At 49.9% G+C, this 22,430-nt stretch overlaps 1 protein-coding gene across 4 annotated transcripts in view; it reads right to left on the bottom strand.

Annotated features, from left to right (window-relative positions):
• MTM1 (myotubularin 1) overlaps window positions 1-22,430 on the bottom strand; it is a 739,022-nt gene that overhangs the window by 435,824 nt on the left and 280,768 nt on the right. For all 4 annotated transcript variants that reach the window (XM_078688643.1, XM_078688645.1, XM_078688646.1 and 1 more), the window contains exons 5-6: window positions 9,831-9,938; window positions 7,351-7,452 (exon numbers count right to left, since the gene is read on the bottom strand). In XM_078688643.1, the coding sequence (XP_078544769.1) occupies window positions 7,351-7,452; window positions 9,831-9,938 (210 nt within the window). The remainder of the gene's footprint in view (window positions 1-7,350; window positions 7,453-9,830; window positions 9,939-22,430) is intronic.

The raw sequence follows: 22,430 nt of genomic DNA, 5'->3' as shown, positions 1-22,430 counted from the left end.
AAGGACTCCAGTCCTATATCTGGGCCAGCCCTGGATTAGGACTTCAGTTGTATCCTGGAGTCGAAGCCCTGCTGACATTGTCGCGGCTGATCCTGATCCGGACTCTTGCACCTGGAACCTTCGAGGCCCTGCTGACGCTGTCGCGGCCTGACCAAGCTGAACCACCTTCGAGGCCCTGCTGACGCTGTCGCGGCCTGACCAAGCTGAACCACCTTCGAGGCCCTGCTGACGCTGTAGCGGCCTGACCAAGCTGAACCACCTTCGAGGCCCTGCTGACGCTGACGCGGCCTGACCAAGCTGAACCACCTTCGAGGCCCTGCTGACGCGGTCGCGGCCTGACCGAGCTGAACCACCCTCGAGGCACTGCTGACGCTGTCGCGGCCTGACCAAGCTGAACCACCTTCGAGGCCCTGCTGACGCTGTCGCGGCCTGACCAAGCTGAACTATCATCGAGGCCCTGCTGACGCTGTCGCGGCCTGACCCCTTGAACTATCCACGCACCACTGGGTGCCAAGACTGTCCCGCTACCCCTTACCCCCGAAATCAAGACCTTACGGATCCTTCGATCCTTGTCTGCTAACCTGCAAAGAACCTGCCTTAATTACTTATATAAAGATTCTTATGAATATTCCTCCTGTGTGGTGCCCATCTGTAAGTAGTGTGATTGCTCAACTGTTACGATTGTAGGCGAGGAGCCTCGCCAAGGAGGCCTCCCTACGGCGCTCGGCTTATTCCATCCAGAGAGGTGGGTCTCGGGGCGGACAGTCAGACACCTTCTGTCTCCCCTGGGGGCCGCCTTTCCAACATTGGTGGCAAGCGACGGGATCCGAGCCCGCGCAAATCGTACAGCGAGTAACTCGCCACTACTAACAGAGACCCACAACCACGATGACTACTAAAGAAGCCGGAACAACCGCAGAATTCCAGAAAGAACTATTAGAGGAGTACACCCATAAAGAACTCAAAAAATTCTGCAAAGCCCTAGGTATCGCTACCACCGGACTAAGCACAAAAGAAGATTTTAAAGACGCATTACAAACCTGGGTGGAGACCGGAGCGACCCCACCCCAAGCCAAGGAGGACATTGTCCTAGAAGTACCCCTGAGTACAGTCGTAGCCCCAGGGGAAGAAAGAACCGCCAACCAAGAACCGGGCCTCTCCCACGAAGACGCCCGGGAGCGAGAGAGGAGTCAGCTCCATGAACTAGAGCTCGCCCGACTCCGGCTGGATGGAGAGCTTCAATTAGCAGCTAAGAAAATGGCCATTGAACAACTACGATTAGAGGGAGATCTGGAAGAGAGGCGGAGGCAAAGAGAATTGGACGAAAAAAAGCTCACGTACGAACACGAGCGTGGCCTCAAAGAACTAGAGATCAAAGCCAAGATCGAAGAGGCTGGCGCCGCGGTAATCCGGAACCCTCCACCTCCTGCCGACCCGAAGGTCCACATTCCCAAGGATATCGTCAAGGAATACTACAAAAATGACGATATCCAGCAATGGTTCAAGGTGTATGAAGTTGCCATGACCGCGCACCGCATCCCGCGAAAAGATTGGCGTGCCGGCTTATGGGGGAGATTCGTCAGCGAAGGAAGAGACACCCTGCTAGAGCTGGCCGAGGACGTGATGTCCTCCTATGACCACATGAAGGATGCCCTGCTCACCCGGTATGGCCTCACCCCCGAGATGTACCGACAGAGGTTCAGAGACTGCAAAAAGATTCCCGGTACCACGTGGGTGGAGTACGTAAACTTTTACAGCCGGGCCCTGGAAGGATGGATAAAGGGCAGTAAAGTGTCCACCTACGAGCAGCTGTTCGACCTCATCGTTTGGGAGCACCTCTCCAACAACTGCTTTGTCGAGCTCAGGCAGCATCTCCTCGACAGTAAGCTGACCGAGCCCCGAAAACTCGCCGTCGAGGCTGATCGATGGGTGAGCACCCGGGTCCCCCGGACCCTGATAGGAGAAGCGGGACGGAACGGCCAGGGGCACCCCCGCCAGCGTGGCGGCGGAGGAGGCCAGAACAGGAGCCGAGACTTCCGATCGGCCTAGGGCCGGAGTCCGCCTCGGGGGTCCCCCCAGAAGAACACTTCGCCATCCCTGACCAGAAGAGGGCCCCCACCAGCACGGCCGGGGCCCCACCCGAACATTGCTTGCCACAGATGCCAACGGACCGGTCACTATGCCAGTGACCCCCTCTACCCCATGAACCAGCGCCCCGGCACCACCGGGCCTCCGACCCGCCAGTTCGCTGCTGCAGCCCTGGGGGAAGGGGGAGAAGAAGACGAAGAGGTCTACAAAGAAGGGCAGACCGAGTATGAACCGGCCGCCATGGCCCTAGCCTGCCTGGGCGGAAGAGACATGGTCCCCCAGGCCCCGCTACCGAGGAACACTCAAAAGTAACATCAGTGGGTCCACATCAATGGACGGCGGACCGAAGCCCTCCGAGACACAGGAGCCAGTGTGACGGCCGTCCGCTGCCACTTGGTGACCCCCGAACAGATCATACCCAACGTGCGATGCCCCGTGAGGGCCGCCGACAACTCCGAAACTCTGTGTCAGATGGCCCGAATCCCCTTCGAGTGGGGGGGGTGTCGGGCACCCTCAAAGTGACCATCCGGGACGACGCCCCCGTGGACTGCCTCCTTGGAAACGACCTCGAGAGCTCTCCCTGGGCCCAAGTCGAACGGAGAGAGCATCTAGGAATGATGGCACTACCAGAGTGGGTCTGCGCGACGACCCGATCCATGACTGCCCGGGCCCTGGCGGCACCCGAGGCCACCCCGACTGAAGAGCCAGAGTGGCCCGCGCCCCCACCGCCCGCAGTCAATGAAGAATCCGCCCCCGAGCCCGAGCCATCGGAGCATGACCAAGAAGGCAGCGCCGAACTCAGCGACATCCCCGAACTAGCCCAATGGCGCCAAGAGGGTTGTACCACCCAAGAACAATTCCGGCAGGAACAGAAGGCCTGCCCCTCCCTCGAGGGGACCCGACAGCAAGCCACCGCCCAAGCTACCGGGGACACCTCGGGGTCCCACTGGGTCTACTGGGACCACGGCCTCCTATACAGTGAACAGAAAATTGCCGAGCTAGGGGCCAGCCGAGTGTTGGTGGTCCCCCTACGATTCAGAGACTTCCTGTTGAACCTGGCACACGATGTGCCCCTCGCCGGGCACCTGGGGCAGGACAAAACTTACAGCCGCCTGGTGACCCATTTCTACTGGCCGAGGATGCGCAACGATGTGCATAACCACTGCCGCACCTGCCCGACATGCCAAGCAAGCGGAAAGAGCGGAGGGAAGGTGAAGGCCCCGCTCCAACCCTTTCCAGTAGTGACCACTCCCTTCGAACGAGTGGGGATAGACATCGTGGGGCCCCTGGACCCCCGAACCTCGCAAGGGCATCGCTTCATCCTCGTCCTGGTGGACCATGCCACCCGCTATCCCGAAGCCATCCCCCTACGAACCATAACGGCTCCCGTGGTGGGCCGAGCACTGATGGAGATCTTCTCCCGAGTGGGGTTCCCCCGAGAAGTCGTGAGCGATCGGGGCACACACTTTATATCAAGGTATATGCGGTCCCTGTGGCAACAGTGCGGGGTCACGTATAAATTCACCACCCCGTATCACCCCCAAGGGAATGGACTTGTGGAGCGGTTTAACCGGACCCTCAAGGGGATGATCCAGGGCCTAGAAGAGCCCCTCCGCCGCAAATGGGACGTCCTGCTGCCCTGCCTCTTGTTCGCCTATCGGGAGGTACCACAGAAATCCCTGGGCTTCAGCCCCTTTGAACTCTTGTACGGGCACCCTGTTCGAGGTCCCCTCAGCCTGGTCAAAGAGGGCTGGGAAACCACAGTCCAAGACGCACCGCCGGATGTCTACCGGTACCTCCTGACCCTCCGAAGCCAGACTCGGAAGTTCCGAGCCCTTGCCGAGGCCAATCTTGAGGCCAGTCAGGAGGACATGAAACGCTGGTATGACCAGAACTCTTCATCCATCGAGTTCGAGCCGGGCCAGCAGGTCTGGGTCATGTCCCCGGTCGAACCTTGTGCCCTCCAGGACAAATGGTCGGGCCCCTTCAAAGTGATCGAGCGCAAGAGCCCTGTCACCTATCTCGTGGACATGGAGTACCCCCGAAACCCCCTATGGGTCCTTCACGCCAACCGGCTCAAGACTCACTTTGCCCGCACAGAACTGAGCCTGCTGCTAGCTACCGACGATGGGGCCGAAGACGACTCCGAGCCCCTGCCCGACCTCCTAAGGTGCGCTGAGAGAGACGGCTCCGTCGAGGGAATCTCTCTCTCCTCCGACCTGACCCCAGCGCAACGCCGAGACTGCCAAGAACTGTTGGGGCGATTTACGGACCTGTTCTCCCTCACCCCCGGGGTGACCCAGTGGTGTGTCCACGATGTCGACACCGGGGACAGCCAGCCCGTGAGACACCGGGCCTACCGAGTTCCCGACTGAGTTTGGGCCTGCATCCAGACAGAAGTTACCAAGATGCTGGCTCTGGGAGTGGTCGAACCCTCCGGCAGTCCCGGGGCCAGCCCAGTGGTTCTGGTCCCCAAAGCCGCCGCACCTGGCACCCCTCCAGAACTCAGGTTTTGTGTCGACTATCGGGGACTGAATGCTGTTACCAGAACCGACGCACATCCCATCCCCCGGGCCGATGAACTAATCGACCGCCTAGGAGCCGCCAAGTACCTCAGTACCTTCGACCTCACAGCCGGGTACTGGCAGATCGGCCTCACTCCAGGCGCCCAGGAGCGGTCGGCATTCTCCACACCCGATGGCCACTTCCAATTCAAGGTGATGCCCTTCGGCATGAAAAACGCCCCAGCCACCTTCCAGAGACTGGTGAGGCTAGAAGAATTCAGTGCCGCCTATCTAAACGACATTGCGGTGTACAGCCTCCACTGGGCCGAGCACCTGAAGCACCTCTGGGAGGTCCTGACGGCCCTCCGCCGGGCCGGACTAACTGTGAAAGCCAGCAAGTGCCAGATAGGTCAAGGATCCGTGACCTACCTGGGACACCAAGTGGGGAGCGGCCACGTGGCTCCCCTCCAACCCAAGATTGACGCCATCGTGGCCTGGGAGCCCCCGGTCACCCAGACAGCCGTCCGGGCCTTCCTGGGGCTCACGGGATATTATCGGCGATTCATCAAGAACTATGGGAGCATTGTGGGGCCCCTCACTGAACTGACCTCGAAGAACCGGCCACAAAAAGTACAATGGACACCCACGTGTCAGGTGGCCTTCGAGACTTTGAAAACAGCCATGTGCACCGCCCCTGTGCTCCAAGCCCCTGACTACAGCCGGGAGTTTGTAGTCCAGACCGACGCCTCGGAGCACGGCATCGGGCGGTCCTATCCCAGATTGACCCCGAGGGGATTGACCATCCTGTGGCCTTCATCAGCCGGCGGCTGCTGGCCAGAGAGCAGCGATGGAGCACCATTGAAAGAGAGGCCTTCGCCGTAGTATGGGCCCTCAAGAAACTCAGGCCCTACCTCTTCGGCACCCACTTCCGGGTCCAGACTGACCACCGGCCCCTGCGGTGGCTGATGCAGATGCGTGGCGAAAACCCAAAGCTGCTGCGCTGGTCCATCTCCCTCCAAGGGATGGACTTCACGGTGGAGCATCGCCCTGGCGACGACCACGCCAATGCTGACGGCCTGTCCCGATTCTTCCGCCTCGACGAGGAGAATCCCCAGGAAGATGGGTGACTCTCCCCGCCTTCAGCTGGAGGGGACGTGTGTTGGACTCGGCCTCGTGGCGTGGTCCTACCCCTCCCGCATGGCGGGCCTGGGACGACATCGGCCCTCCGTCGACCCCCCTGAACACGAACCATCGACGAGAGCAGCCCCCCTGGCAACCCACGGCTCTCCCCCCTGGGACCCTGGCGGACCCTGCTCGCCAACACCGCCGGTCTGGCGACCATGCCAGACCACCATTTCCGGCCCGACTCCATCTTGGGCCCATCACGTCCCGAGCACGTGGCCGCAGCCATCCCTGGCCCCGGCCTCAGCGAAGCCCCGACCTCGAGGCACCAAGATCCTCCCAGGTGGTAGAGTGGCCACTTGGCAGAGCCCGGAGGAGGGGAGTTTCGAAGGGCCTCCAGCCGTCCCCGGACGCCTGGTATCGATCGCCCTTCAGCCTCCCTGGGCGCTGGCTCCATCCCCCTGCTGGGTGTCTGGACACCTTCATCCCGGCCCCTCTGAACCCCAGGCGCGAGGGTCCGGACATCAAAGGACTCCAGTCCTATATCTGGGCCAGCCCTGGATTAGGACTTCAGTTGTATCCTGGAGTCGAAGCCCTGCTGACATTGTCGCGGCTGATCCTGATCCGGACTCTTGCACCCGGAACCTTCGAGGCCCTGCTGACGCTGTCGCGGCCTGACCAAGCTGAACCACCTTCGAGGCCCTGCTGTCGCGGCCTGACCAAGCTGAACCACCTTCGAGGCCCTGCTGACGCTGTAGCGGCCTGACCAAGCTGAACCACCTTCGAGGCCCTGCTGACGCTGTCGCGGCCTGACCAAGCTGAACCACCTTCGAGGCCCTGCTGACGCTGTCGCGGTCTGACCAAGCTGAACCACCTTCGAGGCCCTGCTGACTCTGTCGCAGCCTGACCAAGCTGAACCACCTTCGAGGCCCTGCTGACGCTGTCGCGGCCTGACCAAGCTGAACCACCTTCGAGGCCCTGCTGACGCTGTCACGGCCTGACCAAGCTGAACTATCATCGAGGCCCTGCTGACGCTGTCGCGGCCTGACCCCTTGAACTATCCACGCACCACTGGGTGCCAAGACTGTCCCGCTACCCCTTACCCCCGAAATCAAGACCTTACGGATCCTTCGATCCTTGCCTGCTAACCTGCAAAGAACCTGCCTTAATTACTTATATAAAGATTCTTATGAATATTCCTCCTGTGTGGTGCCCATCTGTAAGTAGTGTGATTGCTCAACTGTTACGATTGTAGGCGAGGAGCCTCGCCAAGGAGGCCTCCCTACGGCGCTCGGCTTATTCCATCCAGAGAGGTGGGTCTCGGGGCGGACAGTCAGACACCTTCTGTCTCCCCTGGGGGCCGCCTTTCCAACATGGACTTATTCCAGGAAACAACACTGAATCAAGAGAGACCTCTAAAATAAGACCCGTAAGAGACTCTTAGGCCTTTGAATATGATTTCAGTATGTCAGCCAGACAAATTACATTGTGGGCTGATGTGAATAATCTTCCAGGTGGACACACCCAGGGAATTATTGGAGTACAGATGAAAAAAAATGGAGGTCTCTCTGGACAGCAACCGATGGAGCAAGGACCTCGTTAACACAGTACAGAAGAGATGCCAATATTTACTCACCAAACCATGAGATAGTGGAAATGCATATTTTGTGAGAATTTCAAAGATGTCCCTCCTGCTGTGACCTTCTTGTTTCAACGCAAACCTCAGATTTCTCATATCCTACAATAAGGACACACAAAACATTAAGAATGGCAAGGCATGAGAACGTTTCATTATGCATAATTTTGTCTTAAAATAATAAACTATCTATAACATTAGGCTAAAAAGGTCATTTAAACAACGAGGCCTGATATTTTTCACCTGATACCTTTCTCACATTGTTATAGTAACTCTATTACCTAGAAAAATTATGGTGAATTTAGAGCTTCTGCCTTTGCACTCTCCTTGTGTATTTATAGATACAACTTCAGAATCAATGCTTTTATAGGTCTTTATTTTTTCATCCTCTATATAAATATGAAAAGCAAGTCCTAACTCAACACTTCTGACTTTAGGTGTGTATTCTACTGACAATGTGTTTGCTCTTGGAGTGCTAGTTTTATAGTTTTTTTGGAGGTGTTATTTAATGTACACTATAGTATGGTAACAATTTAGATCAGAGTCACTTTCAGTCCAAGTTCAAGGTCCTTATTTTGTCACAAAAGTCTACGCACTTGTCAGATGGTAACAGAATACACCACTGAAAAAGCATTGCTTCTAGGTCTTCAACTTGATATCCTCTGCCCATTACACCCATCTTTGGCTCAAACTAATCAACCTTGATTCCTCTATTCCACTTGATACATTTGAAATGTATAGCGTTGACCCAAAGGTCAAATCTGGGGGGAAATAGTTGTGTGCTCTACTATGTCTTTCCAACTACACAGGTTGCTTTAACTCTGCATCATTTTACTTCTTCAGTTGCAGGCTCACTTCCTTACAGGAGGGAATAGTCTAATATCCATCACTGGCTGCCTTCCTCTTCTTCTTAATAACCTCATCAAGACATTTCATCACTCAATTTCTCCATCAATCTCTGCTGATGACAATTATATTTTTTCTCCTTCCTACATGTTTGGATGACTGACCTATTCTCTGCCATCTGATACTGGATGGTTACATGTTGCTTAATACTCAATCTCATTAGGAACCACGTCATCTGCTTCCTTTCATCCACTGGTCTCAAAACTATTTATAACCCATTTACCAGACTCTGACTGATGTTGCACGTTCGCTAGTAAACTTTAATAACGCTATAGAAAGAGGAGACTACAGCCTCATTTTCATTCAATTCAGCTGCGCCAAGTCTCTGATCAACATTTGAGACATGAGCAAATTGGATTACTACATCAGCATCCACCTCAGAAGGCCTCTAAAACTCCTTCTGACAACTTGGTGAATTTCCCAACAGTCAGACAAGCGATCCTATTGGGCCAGGAGCTCTTATTCGGGACTCAAATCCTTCTATGGCCTTGAAACTGCTCCACCGTCACCACCTTACCTTTGATATTTCTGGAATTCTTATATTTCCATACCCATTATTGTTTTATCAAATATGAATCCTCGTATCCCTTGATGAGAATCATGAGCTTCGTCTTTGCATTCACCGCTCTCTAAGTGCTCATACGAAGCAGAGTAACTTGAAATTAGATCTCAAAAACAGCGCTTTCAACTAAATGAGCCCCAATGTTGTGTTTAACTACCACTGCTAATGTCTCTTAACAAAGTATTTCATGAGCATTTTCTGTGCTCAAAGTATATGTGCTGAAGCTACAATCAAGGTCTTACAATGCCTCACTTCCAGCTTCTACCCTTACACCAGGCTTCTGTACTCTCAAATATCATATAAATTCATTTCTACCATTTGATAATTACCAGTGAACAGCATTTTTTGTTGAGCTGTTCAGCTAATACACAAAAACAACTCATTGTTTTTAGTTACTAGGACATACCCTTTAACAAATTCTAAGTGTATTCATAGTTGTAAATAAAAACTGTGGCCAGGAAACTATATATGCACATCCACTTACTTTAACCCTCATTCTGCTTCGACTTAGAACTCAACCTCCTTGCCTCCTAACACCTAATGCTCAACACTGGACTGATTATAAATTACCTATAGCTATAGCGATGAAATTGTTGGGGGGAGGTGGAGGGGGCGACACTTGCTATATTGGGTTGACGAAGGTGTTAGTAAACCAAAACATTGCAGCACTATCTGTACAGCTGCCATATCTTTAAAACAACTGTGAACAGTATCTTGCAAGGAGAAGAAGTAAAAGGTGATATTAGGCAATCTGCTAAAGCATGTATTGTACCTTGCTATAACACTTCTAGACCAAATGCATGAGTCCAGTTCTTGTCAACAGTTTGCCTGTCAAGGAAACCACGTGGCTGACATTTTAAAATATCTCTTTAATAGAGGAATGCTTCTTGAAAGCCAACATCTAAATAATTTTTAATACATTTCATGTCTTTAAAATAAAATGTTTAAATCAAACATTACTATATTTAAACATATACTGTTAAATAGGCATCATCAAGGTGCTGTATCTTACCTTACATGTAATGTCTAATCCATATGAATTTTCACCTTTGCTAGTAACCCCTCCCATTTTCTCAATTCTTAAAATTACACCAAGGGGAACATCCAGCACCGCAGGGTCCTAGGAAAAAGAACAGAATGTATAACCTTTCTGGCAGCCATTGCCTTCACCAACATCCTATTACTGTTATTTAATATGGATGAATCGCTATATCACTCAGGCTGCTATGCAATTATTGCCTCTTGCAATTATACAGGCAAAATATTTGTTAAAGGTACCTTGTCACATACACCTTCAAAAGAAGAAGTGTTAAAAGGTGGGACGTTTCTGATAAAATGTCATAGATTAGAATCCATTTAGTGATCTAATCCAGTACTTTCGATGGTACCAGGCTACAGGCTGCTTTAACCAATTCTTCAAATGACGTCAGCAACTCTGGTGTCAGTTATAACCTTCCTAAACAAAAGAGGTGCAGATAAAACTTCCAAATAATTAACACCAAGTAGATTTTTCCCTTCCAGCAGTCAGGGTGAGAATGGGTAGGGGAGAGGACAACCCAGAATCAGGTTCTTATGTCACAGACAGGTAAACCACGGGTTGGAAATTGCCAAATCTCACAATTTTGCTTGTGAACCAAAAACGAGGCTGAGCTTCACTCAATTCAGCAAATCAAAACTCTTACAAATTGAACGCAGAATGTATAGATAAATACAAATCTGTACACTGAACGCAGTTAAAAGTACTACGAGGTCTACAACATCAACAGGAATTTAAACAAGCATTTACAATGCAATAGGTCTCGGGATAATTAGGTTTGAGCTATTGGCATTGCTAAATATTGCAACACCATTCGCAAAAAAAAAAAAAAAAAAGGTTATAAAGTGTAGGCCAAAAAAATGTGTATTTATTTTTGTAGCAATGGTGGCATGCTGCGCTTTAGTTGAATATGTTTAACAGTGAAGTGCGCCATACTGCGATTGCTACAATAGTTAATTGTGGATGCGTTAACAATTGATGTGTGCACTGATGGCCGGTGGTGTGTGTGCCTGTAGAAGTTGTGCACTGATGCTGTGTGGTTGTGTGTGTGTGTGGTTGTGTGTGTGGTTGTGTGTGTGGTTGTGTGTGTGTGGTTGTGTGTGTGTGTGGTTGTGTGTGTGTGGGTGTGTGGTTGTGGGTGTGTGGTTGTGGGTGTGTGGTTGTGTGTGGTTGTGGGTGTGTGGTTGTGTGGTTGTGTGGTTGTATGGTTGTGGTTGTGTGTATGTGTGTGGTTGTGTGTTTGTGTGTGGTTAGGTGTGGTTGTGCGTGTGGTTGTGCGTGTGGTTGTGCGTGTGGTTAGGTGTGGTTAGGTGTGGTTAGGTGTATTTATGTGTGTGTGGTTCTGTGTGTGTAGATTTGTGTGTGTGGTTGTGTGTGTGTGGTTGTGTGTGTGTGTGTGTGTGTGTGGTTGTGTGTGTGTGTGTGTGTGTGGTTGTGTGTGTGTGTGTGGTTGTGTGTGTGTGTGTGGTTGTGTGTGTGTGTGTGGTTGTGTGTGTGTGGTTGTGTGTATGGTTGTGTGTATGGTTGTGTGTATGGTTGTGTGTATGGTTGTGTGTATGGTTGTGTGTGTGGTTGTGTGTGGGGTTGTGTGGGGTTGTGTGTGTCGTGTGGTTGTGTGTCGTGTGTGGTTGTGTGTGTGGTTGTGTGTGTGGTTGTGTGTGTGTGTGGTTGTGTGTGTGTGTGTGGTTGTGTGTGTGTGTGGTTGTGTGTGTGTGTGGTTGTGTGTGTGTGTGGTTGTGTGTGTGTGGTTGTGTGTGGCTGTGTGTGTGGCTGTGTGTGTGGTTGTGTGTGTGGTTGTGTGTGTGGTTGTGTGTGTGGTTGTGTGTGTGGTTGTGTGTGTGGTTGTGTGTGTGTGGTTGTGTGTGTGTGGTTGTGTGTGTGTGGTTGTGTGTGTTTGTGGTTGTGTGTGTGGTTGTGTGTGTGTGTGTGTGTGTGTGGTTGTGTGTGTGTGTGTGTGTGGTTGTGTGTGTGTGGTTGTGTGTGTGTGGTTGTGGGTGTGTGGTTGTGGGTGTGTGGTTGTGGGTGTGTGGTTGTGGGTGTGTGGTTGTGTGTGGTTGTGTGTGGTTGTGGGTGTGTGGTTGTGTGGTTGTATGGTTGTGGTTGTGTGTATGTGTGTGGTTGTGTGTTTGTGTGTGGTTGTGCGTGTGGTTGTGCGTGTGGTTGTGCGTGTGGTTAGGTGTGGTTAGGTGTGGTTAGGTGTGGTTAGGTGTGGTTAGGTGTGGTTAGGTGTGGTTAGGTGTATTTATGTGTGTGTGGTTCTGTGTGTGTAGATTTGTGTGTGTGGTTGTGTGTGTGTGGTTGTGTGTGTGTGTGGGTGTGTGTGTGTGTGTGTGGTGTGTGTGTGTGTGTGTGTGTGTGTGTGGTTGTGTGTGTGTGTGTGGTTGTGTGTGTGTGTGTGTGGTTGTCTGTGTGTGTGTGGTTGTGTGTGGTTGTGTGTGTGTGGTTGTGTGTATGGTTGTGTGTATGGTTGTGTGTATGGTTGTGTGTGTGGTTGTATGTGGGGTTGTGTGGGGTTGTGTGTGTCGTGTGGTGTGGTTGTGTGTCATGTGTGGTTGTGTGTGGTTGTGTGTGTGGTTGTGTGTGTGTGTGGTTGTGTGTGTGTGTGGTTGTGTGTGTGTGTGGTTGTGTGTGTGTGTGGTTGTGTGTGTGTGTGGTTGTGTGTGTGGTTGTGTGTGTGGTTGTGTGTGTGGTTGTGTGTGTGGTTGTGTGTGTGGTTGTGTGTGTGGTTGTGTGTGTGGTTGGTTGTGTGTGTTTGTGGTTGTGTGTGTTTGTGGTTGTGTGTGTGGTTGTGTGTGTGGTTGTGTGTGTGGTTGTGTGTGTGGTTGTGTGTGTGTGTGGTTGTGTGTGTGTGTGGTTGTGTGTGTGTGTGGTTGTGTTTGTGGTTGTGTGTGTGGTTGTGTGTGTGGTTGTGTGTGTGGTTGTGTGTGTGTGTGGTTGTGTGTGTGTGTGGTTGTGTGTGTGTGTGGTTGTGTGTGTGTGTGTGTGGTTGTGTGTGTGTGTTTGGTTGTGTGTGTGTGTTTGGTTGTGTGTGTGTGTGTGGTTGTGTGTGTGTGGTTGTGTGTGTGTGGTTGTGTGGTTGTGTGGTTGTGTGTGTGTGGTTGTGTGGTTGTGGGTGTGTGTGTGGTTGTGTGGGTGTGTGTGTGGTTGTGTGTGTGGTTGTGTGTGTGGTTGTGTGTGTGTGTGGTTGTGTGTGTGTGTGGTTGTGTGTGTGTGGTTGTGTGTGTGTGTGGGTGTGTGTGGTTGTGTGTGTGTGTGGTTGTGTGTGTGTGGTTGTGTGAGTGTGGTTGTGTGAGTGTGGTTGTGTGAGTGTGGTTGTGTGAGTGTGGGTGTGTGTGTGGTTGTGTGTGTGGTTGTGTGTGTGGTTGTGTGTGTGTGGTTGTGTGTGTGTGGTTGTGTGTGTGTGGTTGTGTGTGTTTGTGGTTGTGTGTGTTTGTGGTTTTGTGTGTTTGTGGTTGTGTGTGAGTGGTTGTGTGTGTGTGGTTGTGTGTGTGTGGTTGTGTGTGTGGTTGTGTGTGTGTGGTTGTGTGTGTGTGGTTGTGTGTGTGTGTGGTTGTGTGTGTGTGTTTGGTTGTGTGTGTGTGTGTGGTTATATGTGTGTGTGTGTGTGTGTGTGGTTGTGTGTGTGTGTGGTTGTGTGTGTGTGTGGTTGTGTGTGTGTGTGGTTGTGTGTGTGTGTGGTTGTGTGTGTGGTTGTGTGTGTGTGTGTGTGGTTGTGTGTGTGTGTGGTTGTGTGTGTGTGTGGTTGTGTGTGTGTGGCTGTGTGTGTGTGGCTGTGTGTGTGTGTGTGGTTGTGTGTGGTTGTGTGTGTGTGTGGTTGTGTGTGTGTGGTTAGGTGTGGTTGTGTGTATTTATGTGTGTGGTTTTGTGTGTGTGGTTGTGTGTGTGTGGGTGTGGTTGACTCTTGCTGCACAGTGTATTGCGTTAGGCGCGAGACCTAAAAACACACTTCATTTAAATGACACGCTCATCAGATAAAAGTGTGAAGGCAGAAAAGCGGGTCACACTTGTGAAAATAGTCTAAAATCATATCTAACAAAAGGAATGAATCCAAGTATATTTTAATCTCATAGCAGCTTTTAATAAATATATAAGACTTTACAAATCATATGTTCATCAGATAAAAGCTGTAAAAAACCGAAGAACAGGTCGAACTTGTGAGAAGTTCAGAGGTTTCAACAATGGAATAATAAACAATCAACAGCAACAGCAATTCTATCTTTGCAGCGTTCTAGGCAAAAATGTGTGTATTCTTGCCGAGAGATACTTCTTTTATCAATGTCTGAAGAAAGAAATCGAGTTTAGTCTCTTTATAATCGCTATGGCTCATAGGTTGTGCACAGCTCTCATCCGCAGGCACATTCACTCGCTGAGCAATTTTTCCATATTAGAACATTGGAATGTTGAGAGCTCCATTGAAAACAATGGAGTGCTCTGGGCTTATAATGGCTGGTATAAGCCTGGAGCTCCAACATTCCAATGCTTCTTTGTTCACAGCTCTGGCTGTGTACAAAGGCTTCAGGGAGCTTTGGGGGATTCCAATCCCCTCACGCTTCCAAAAGGCTTTGTTTTTTTGTTAGAACATTCTGTCCTCTAGTGACAGAATGTTCTAATAGCCTTATAGCCCTTCGTAGATGGGCTGTACCGCTATTAAAGTCCCTCTCCCTTGTTAACCCCTTCGACGCTCATGACGAGCTGGGCTCGTCATGAAGTAGCCTCCTCGCACGCTCATGACGAGCCCAGCTCGTCATGAATAATGGGTTTTTGTAAATCCCAGCGCAGCAGCAGAATATGATGAGCTTCCATGGGGTTAAAGGCCCTCGCCTTCGGCTCGGGGCCTTTAACGCTGGAGAGGGCCTTTAATAGCCGGTATAGCTCTCTACGGCGGGCTATAAGGCTATATTATGCCAGGTGCACCTCACACACTCAGACCTCACTCACATCACTCTAGCAGGGATCAGTGTGACTGCTCAGCGCCCTGCTCGCACAGTGAACCTGGGCTACATTGTCAATAGCTGGTCATCAGCATCTATTGAATGAAAAGGTTCATGTCTGTCTCCTTAGGATGAAAAGTGGAGCCAGTCCACAAGCACTTAACAAGCATTTGCAATGCAATAGGTCTCGCATTAGGAAAGTTTGAGCTATTGGTATTGTAAATTACACATTTTTTATTTATGTGTTGGTTTTGAAAACAGCGAAAATAATCGCTTTGTCACTTACAATGCTAATAGTTATAACTTTCGCAAATGGGACACCTATATCATTTGTAATGGACGCGGTGAATCTCAGTCGAGAGACACTGCTAGCTGTGTGTTGGGTGTTGTGTTAGAAAACTACGGCGGTATTTGCACATGGTTTTAAATTTGATTAACCATTTTTAAAACTGCATTTTATTATTGCTCACCTGATTGCCACTCTCTTTTAACCCTCCCAGGCCCGGTCCGTCGCGGCAATAGCCGTTTGTGCGGAGGGCCCCCGGGAGCAGATCCTCACTTCCGGTAGGGGCAGCGCTCTAGTTCTGGAGCTCCCCACAGGATATAAACTGAACCACACGCGCACGTGCAGCGGACGCGGTGAATCTCAGTCGAGAGACACTGCTAGCTGTGTGTTGAGTGTTGTGTTAGAAAACTACGGCGGTATTTGCACATGGTTTTAAATTTGATTCAAGATTTTTAAAACTGCATTTTCTTATTGCTCACCTGATTGCCACTCTCTTTTAACCCTCCCAGGCCCTGGTCCTTCGCGGCATTTGCCGTTTGTGCGGAGGGCCCCCGGGAGCAGGTCCTCACTTCCGGTAGGGTCAGCGCTCTAGTTCTGGAGCTCCCCAAAGGATATAAACTGAACCACACGCGCAGCGGACGCACGCAGCGGGCGCGCCGGCGGCGCGCCAAAGGCAAGCCCATCTGCGTCCGTCCACGGGACCAGGGGCCAAGAACCCTGTCCGTTTCAACAAAATCAAGACCATCTTTCTTAAATAGGACTCACAGACGCTGCGGAATCTTAAAACGGCCAGTGATGTTTCGTGTCTCCACGCCATGTGCCCAGACAATGACGCCCCAATCTGCCCCCACTGCGATTTTAAATTTAATTTCACCACTCTAACGGCCCATGACCCCCGGCCTCCCATAAAAATGTTTCTTTTAAATTGCCGCTCCCTGACAAAAGCATTCGGTAGAAATGTCTCTTCTCCTGGAAACTTTAAAACCTGATGCTATCTTTCTTTCTGAAACCTGGCTACGAGATGAGGCAGATCCCGCCATCACTCAGATCTTACAGCCAGGATACTCACTTCACAGAATTGGCCGGAAATCAGGAAGAGGTGGGGGGCTAGGGATAATTTTCAGGGACTGGTTCCATTGTCGCTCTTTCTCAGCTGAAGTGCCAGACTGCGAAAGTATGAGTTTTGCACTGGAATTCTCACCTACAATGACCTTCTCTGGTCTACTACTCTATCGGCCTCCTGGACAGATGGGCCAGTTTCTTGACTCCCTCCCCTCCCATGTGGCCGAGCTTGCCATATCCCCAGCAAACTTTACAGTTCTTGGCGATCTCAATATTTATCTAGATGACCCCGCTGATCACCATGCTATGGCTCTTTTGTCCAACCTAGAAGCTCTCCAAATCACATTGAAGGGCTCTGAACCCACACATGTCAAGGGCCATCTGCTAGATCCTGTGCTCAGTAATGATCACAAGCTCCATGTGGGCTTGCCAACACCCCTCCCCTGGACCGATCACCTGCTTGTACCATTAGACTGGGAAATTGTGATCCCTCCCCCGCTTCCAACCCCTGCCCCACTGTTGGGGAGGAATTGGTCGAATGTCTCCACTAGCCAATGGGTTCATTCCCTGACCGCCGCCCCCACGGTGACGGGCAAAGACCCAGGGATGTCCAACAGGAACTTCAACGCCTGGATACAGACCTCGCTCGACTCTGTAGCCCCCCTGAAAATCCTACACAAAAAAACAAAGTCTAAAGAAGCACCATGGTTTACCTCTAAACTGAGAGAGCTAAACCAAAAGTGCAGGAAACGAGAGAGGGAATGGAGACAGTCTCCAAGGGTGGATAGCAGAACCAACTATAGAGAAGCGATCAGGAAGTATAAGGTGGAAATAAACACGGCGCAATCCTCTTTTTACGAGCGTAAGATAAGAACTGCAGTCAATTCCCCGAGGGAAATCTTCCAGATCGCTAAATCACTCATCAATATCCCTCAAAACCTTCCTGACCCCAAAGAGGCCAAAACCGCTGCGACAATATTTTCACCAAAAAATTCAGCTCATCTCCCTCTCCTTTACCTCACCTAGGAGTGAACCCAACTACCCTCAGGCTGAGAACATCCCTGCAGCTTTACACTGCCCTTTAACGGAATTCCCACCGCTTGACGAGGAGTCGCTGAACACCTTAATGCTAAAAGTATCATCTGGTTCTCCTACTGATTCAGCCCCTCCTCGCCATTTGTTGCTAGTCGCAGATACAATCAGAGCAGTAATTCTGAGCACCCTAAACGCCTCTATCGCCGCAGGAACAGTGCCGTTGGCATGGAAATGCCCTCAAGTCAGAGCTCTACAAAAAAAAAAAAAAACCTTGACCCCACAATCATGGCTAACTACCGTCCGATCTCCCTCCTGCCATGGTTGGGCAAACTGCTAGAGAAGCATATTAATCTTAATCTGGTTAACCATCTGGAGTTCCACAACCTACTCCACGACTCCCAAGCAGGCTTCCGCCCTAAGCTCAGAACGGAAGTTGCCCTCCTGGCAGTGACAGAGTCAGCTCGGAGGTACATGGACCAAGGCGGCACCACAGCAATTATTTTGCTAGATCTGAGTGCCGCCTTCGACACAGTGGATCACAACATCTTGCTCGCTCGCATCAGACACCTTGGAATCACCGGGCTAGCCTTCTCCTGGTTGCAATCTTTCTTAGAAGACCGGGTGTTCCAGGTCTCGGAGGGTGCCACGCATTCCAAACCATGGCCCCTCAACTGTGGGGTCCCTCAAGGTTCTTCCCCGAGTCCCACCCTTTTTAACATTTATATGGAGCCTCTAGCAGCGATAGTGCGCCCCTTCGGCATCAAAATTGTCACCTATGCAGACGACACCCAACTGGTGATTGGTCTAAACCATCCCAAGGGCTCGTCAAGCACGCTGGGCAGCTGCCTAGAAGCAATAGTCGATTGGAGGGCGCTCTCCCACCTGAAATTAAATGGGGATAAGACGGAGCTGATGTTCCTGGGGAGACCCCGTCTCCTAGAGCAGTCATTGACTGGTCGACCTGCATGGGCACTTTACCAGAACCCAAACACCAGATCAAAAACCTTGGAGTACGGCTAGACAGCACCTTAGGCTTCAACCATCAAGCCACCAAGCTCTCTGCAACTTGCTTCGGCCTGATGAGGATGCTGAGGAAAATTCAGCCGCTCCTCCCCTTTCAGGCCCGGAGGATCATGGTGCAGGCTATCATCTTGTCCTGCCTCGACTATGGGAACGTCCTGTATTTAGGCGCTCCAGCAAGCTCCATTTAAAAAATTCAGGTCACTCAGAACTCTGCAGCTCGCCTACTGCTTGGACTGCCTCGTAGACACTCAGGGTCAGCTGCCTTGAAATCACTCCATTGGCTGCGCATACAGGCCCGGATCCAATTTAAGGTAATGTGTATAGCCCACAAAGCCATGGGGAAACGCAGGCCCAGCTCTAACCTGCTCCCTAATTACCCCATACCACCCACCAAGAAATCTACACTCCAGTGCCACCTTCTTGGCAGTAACTCGGAAAATTAAACGAGCTAGATGGGGGGGGGGGGGCGGGGGGGGGGGCGTTCGTTCTCTTGGAACGCCGCCTCCTGTTGGAACTCCATGCCCCTCACCCTGCATATCGAACCAGATCTACTCAAGTTCCGCAAACGTTTGAAAACCTTCCTCTTTCAGTAACTTGCACAATCTGATGACTGCCCCATTCACACGTCCTAAGCGCTACGAGGCCTCAAGGTAGAAGTGCGCTCACAAAACTCCATCACATCACACATCACATATGTGTTGTATTTACGTGACTTAGATGGATTAGTTACTTACCTGTAATCCTAGTTCTCTTCCAGGGGTATACTCATTAAAGTCATAAGCACTGAATTATCTCCGCCCATGAGCGGGAACGGTTCCCGCTCATGGGCGGAGATAATTCAGTGCTTATGACTATTAATGAGTATCCCCTGGAAGAGAAGGATTAGTTACTTACCTGTAATCCTAGTTCTCTTCCAGGGGTATACTCATTAATAGTCATAAGCACTGAATTATCTCCGCCCATGAGCGGGAACCGTTCCCGCTCATGGGCGGAGATAATTCAGTGCTTATGACTATTAATGAGTATCCCCTGGAAGAGAAGCATTGATATTACAAATAACAATGGCTTTTATTTTTTAAATAATTAATACTTAAATAAAAGTTATTGTAATTTATAATGGCAATAGCTTAAACTTTTGTAAATAACTTTTGTGAAGATTATGTTCAGTGTATTTTATTGTGACGAAAATCCAAGAACAGAAGTGAAATATTAACCTATTTTTGTGACATTTGTAATAAAGCTTGAAACATTGAGAAAACATTATTGAACCAGTTGTTGTTGAATGGTTGCACCGTTTGATGCTGTGGTGGCGCTGAGTGATGCTGTGGTGGCGACGAGTGATGCTGTGGCGTTCAGTGATGCTGTGGTAGCGCATAGTGATTTTGTGGTGCCCCTTAGTGATGCTGTGGTGGTGCTGAGTGATGCTGTGGTGATGCGATAGACATAGTGAGGGCGAAAGATAGATAGAGGGAGGGAGATAGGTAGGTAGAGTGAGGGCGATAGATAGAAAGATAAAGTGAGGCCAATAGATAGATCGATAGATAGATAGATAGAGTTTGGGCGGTAGATAGCGTGAGGGCAATAGATAGAGTGAGGACAATAGATAGAGAGATAGAGTGAGGGCAATAGATAGAGAGATAGAGTGAGGGAAATAGATAGAGTGAGGACAATAGATAGAGAGAGGGAGGGCGATAGAGGGAGGGCAATAGATAGATAGAGGGAGGGCGATAGATAGAGGGAGGGCGATAAATAGATAGAAGGAGGGCGATAGATAGATAGAGGGAGGGCGATAGATAGATAGAGGGAGGGCGATAGATAGATAGATAGAGGGAGGGCGATAGATAGAGGGAGGGCGATAGATAGATAGAGGGAGGGCGATAGATAGAGGGCGATAGATAGAGGCGATAGATAGATAGAGGGAGGGCGATAGATAGATAGAGGGAGGGCGATAGATAGCTAGCTAGAGTGAGGGCGATAGATAGCTAGAGAGATAGAGTGAGGGTGATAGATAGATAGAGGGAGGGCGATAGATAGATAGAAGGAGGGCGATAGATAGATAGAGGGAGGGCGATAGATAGATAGAGGGAGGGCGATAGATAGATAGAGGGAGGGCGATAGATAGATAGAGGGCGATAGATAGATAGAGGCGATAGATAGAGGGAGGGCGATAGATAGAGGGAGGGCGATAGATAGATAGAGGGAGGGCGATAGATAGCTAGCTAGAGTGAGGGCGATAGATAGATAGAGAGATAGAGTGAGGGCGATAGATAGAGAGATAGAGTGAGGGTGATAGATAGATAGAGGGAGGGCGATAGATAGATAGAGGGAGGGCGATAGATAGCTAGCTAGAGTGAGGGCGATAGATAGATAGAGAGATAGAGTGAGGGCGATAGATAGATAGAGGGAGGGCGATAGATAGAGGGAGGGCGATAGATAGCTAGCTAGAGGGAGGGCGATAGATAGAGAGATAGAGTGAGGGCGATAGATAGAGAGATAGAGTGAGGGCGATAGACAGAGATAGAGTGAGGGCGATAGACAGAGAGATAGAGTGAGGGCGATAGACAGAGAGATAGAGTGAGGGCGATAGATAGAGTGAGGGCGATAGATAGATAGAGAGATAGAGTGAGGGCAATAGATAGATAGAGAGATAGAGTGAGGGCGATAGAGAGATAGAGTGAGGGCGATAGATAGAGAGATAGAGTGAGATCGATAGAGCTTGGGCGATAGATAGTGAGGGCGATAGCAAGATAGAGTGAGGGCGATAGCAAGATAGAGAGAGGGCGATAGCAAGATAGAGAGAGGGCGATAGCAAGATAGAGAGAGGGCGATAGCAAGATAGAGTGAGGGCGATAGCAAGATAGAGTGAGGGCGATAGCAAGATAGAGTGAGGGCGATAGCAAGATAGAGTGAGGGCGATAGCAAGATAGAGTGAGGGCGATAGCAAGATAGAGTGAGGGCGATAGCAAGATAGAGTGAGGGCGATAGACAGAAAGATAGATAGATAGATTGAGGGAGGTAGAGTGAGGGCGATAGCACGATAGAGTGAGGGCGATAGATAGATAGATAGAGTGAGGGTGATAGATAAGAGTGAGGGCGATAGATAAGAGTGAGGGCGATAGATAAGAGTGAGGGCGATAGATAAGAGTGAGGGCGATAGATAAGAGTGAGGGCGATAGATAGATAAGAGGCCGATAGATAGATAGAGAGATAGAGTGAGGGCGATAGATAGATAGAGTGAGGTCGATAGATAGAGAGATAGAGTGAGATCGATAGAGCTTGGGCGATAGATAGATAGAGCTTGGGCGATAGATAGATAGAGTGAGGGAGGGCGATAGATAGATAGATAGAGTGAGGGCGATGGACAGATAGAGTGAGGGCGATGGACAGATAGAGGGCGATGGACAGATAGAGTGAGGGCGATGGACAGATAGACAGAGTGAGTGTGATAGATAGATAGATGGTTGTGTGTGTGGTTGTGTGTGTGTGGTTGTGTGTTATGCTTTGTTTTGCTATGCTATGTTTTGTTGTGTTTGTTATGCTATGCTATGTTTTGCTAGGTTATATGTTTTGTTTTGTTATACTATGTTTTGTTGTGTTTTGTTAAGTTATGCTTTGTTGTGTTTTGCTATTTTTTTATGCTATGTGTTGTTGTGTTTTGTTATGCTATGTTTTGTTATGTTATGCTATGTTTTGTTATGCTATGCAATGTTTTGTTATGCTTTGTTTTGTTATGCTATGTTTTGTTGTGTTGTGTTTTGTTAAGCTATGCTATGTTTTGTTGTGTTTTGCTATGTTATGTCAGGTCTCGAAAAATCCACTTGACCGCTCACATATGCGAGCTAAATTTAACAAGGTCGAGCTGTTTTTAGGTCCTACGAAAACAAACTAACTTTTGTCCTCTGTCTGTGAAAACAGAGCAAATGTGACAAGATATCAAGATTTAAAGGCATTTTTATTGCTCACAAAAGTAATGAGCAATAAAGATGCCTTTAAATCTTGTTATCTTGTCACATTTGCTCCGCTTTCAGAGATGGAGGTCAAGTAGGTTGCAGTTAGGTCGAGGACATTTTTTAAGGTACTAGTCCTGCAGGACTAGCACAATTTTGGGGATTTTTCGAGCCCTGTATGTGTTATCTTTTGTTATGCTATGCTATGTTTTGTTTTGCTATGCAATTTTTTGTTTTGCTATCCTATGTTGTTTTGTTGTGTTTTGTTATGCTATGCTATGCTTTATTGTTT

Source organism: Lissotriton helveticus, chromosome 4_1 (assembly GCF_964261635.1).
Source record: "Lissotriton helveticus chromosome 4_1, aLisHel1.1, whole genome shotgun sequence".
NCBI classification, from domain to species: domain Eukaryota; kingdom Metazoa; phylum Chordata; class Amphibia; order Caudata; family Salamandridae; genus Lissotriton; species Lissotriton helveticus.
This window is presented reverse-complemented; position numbering and strand designations above follow the sequence as displayed.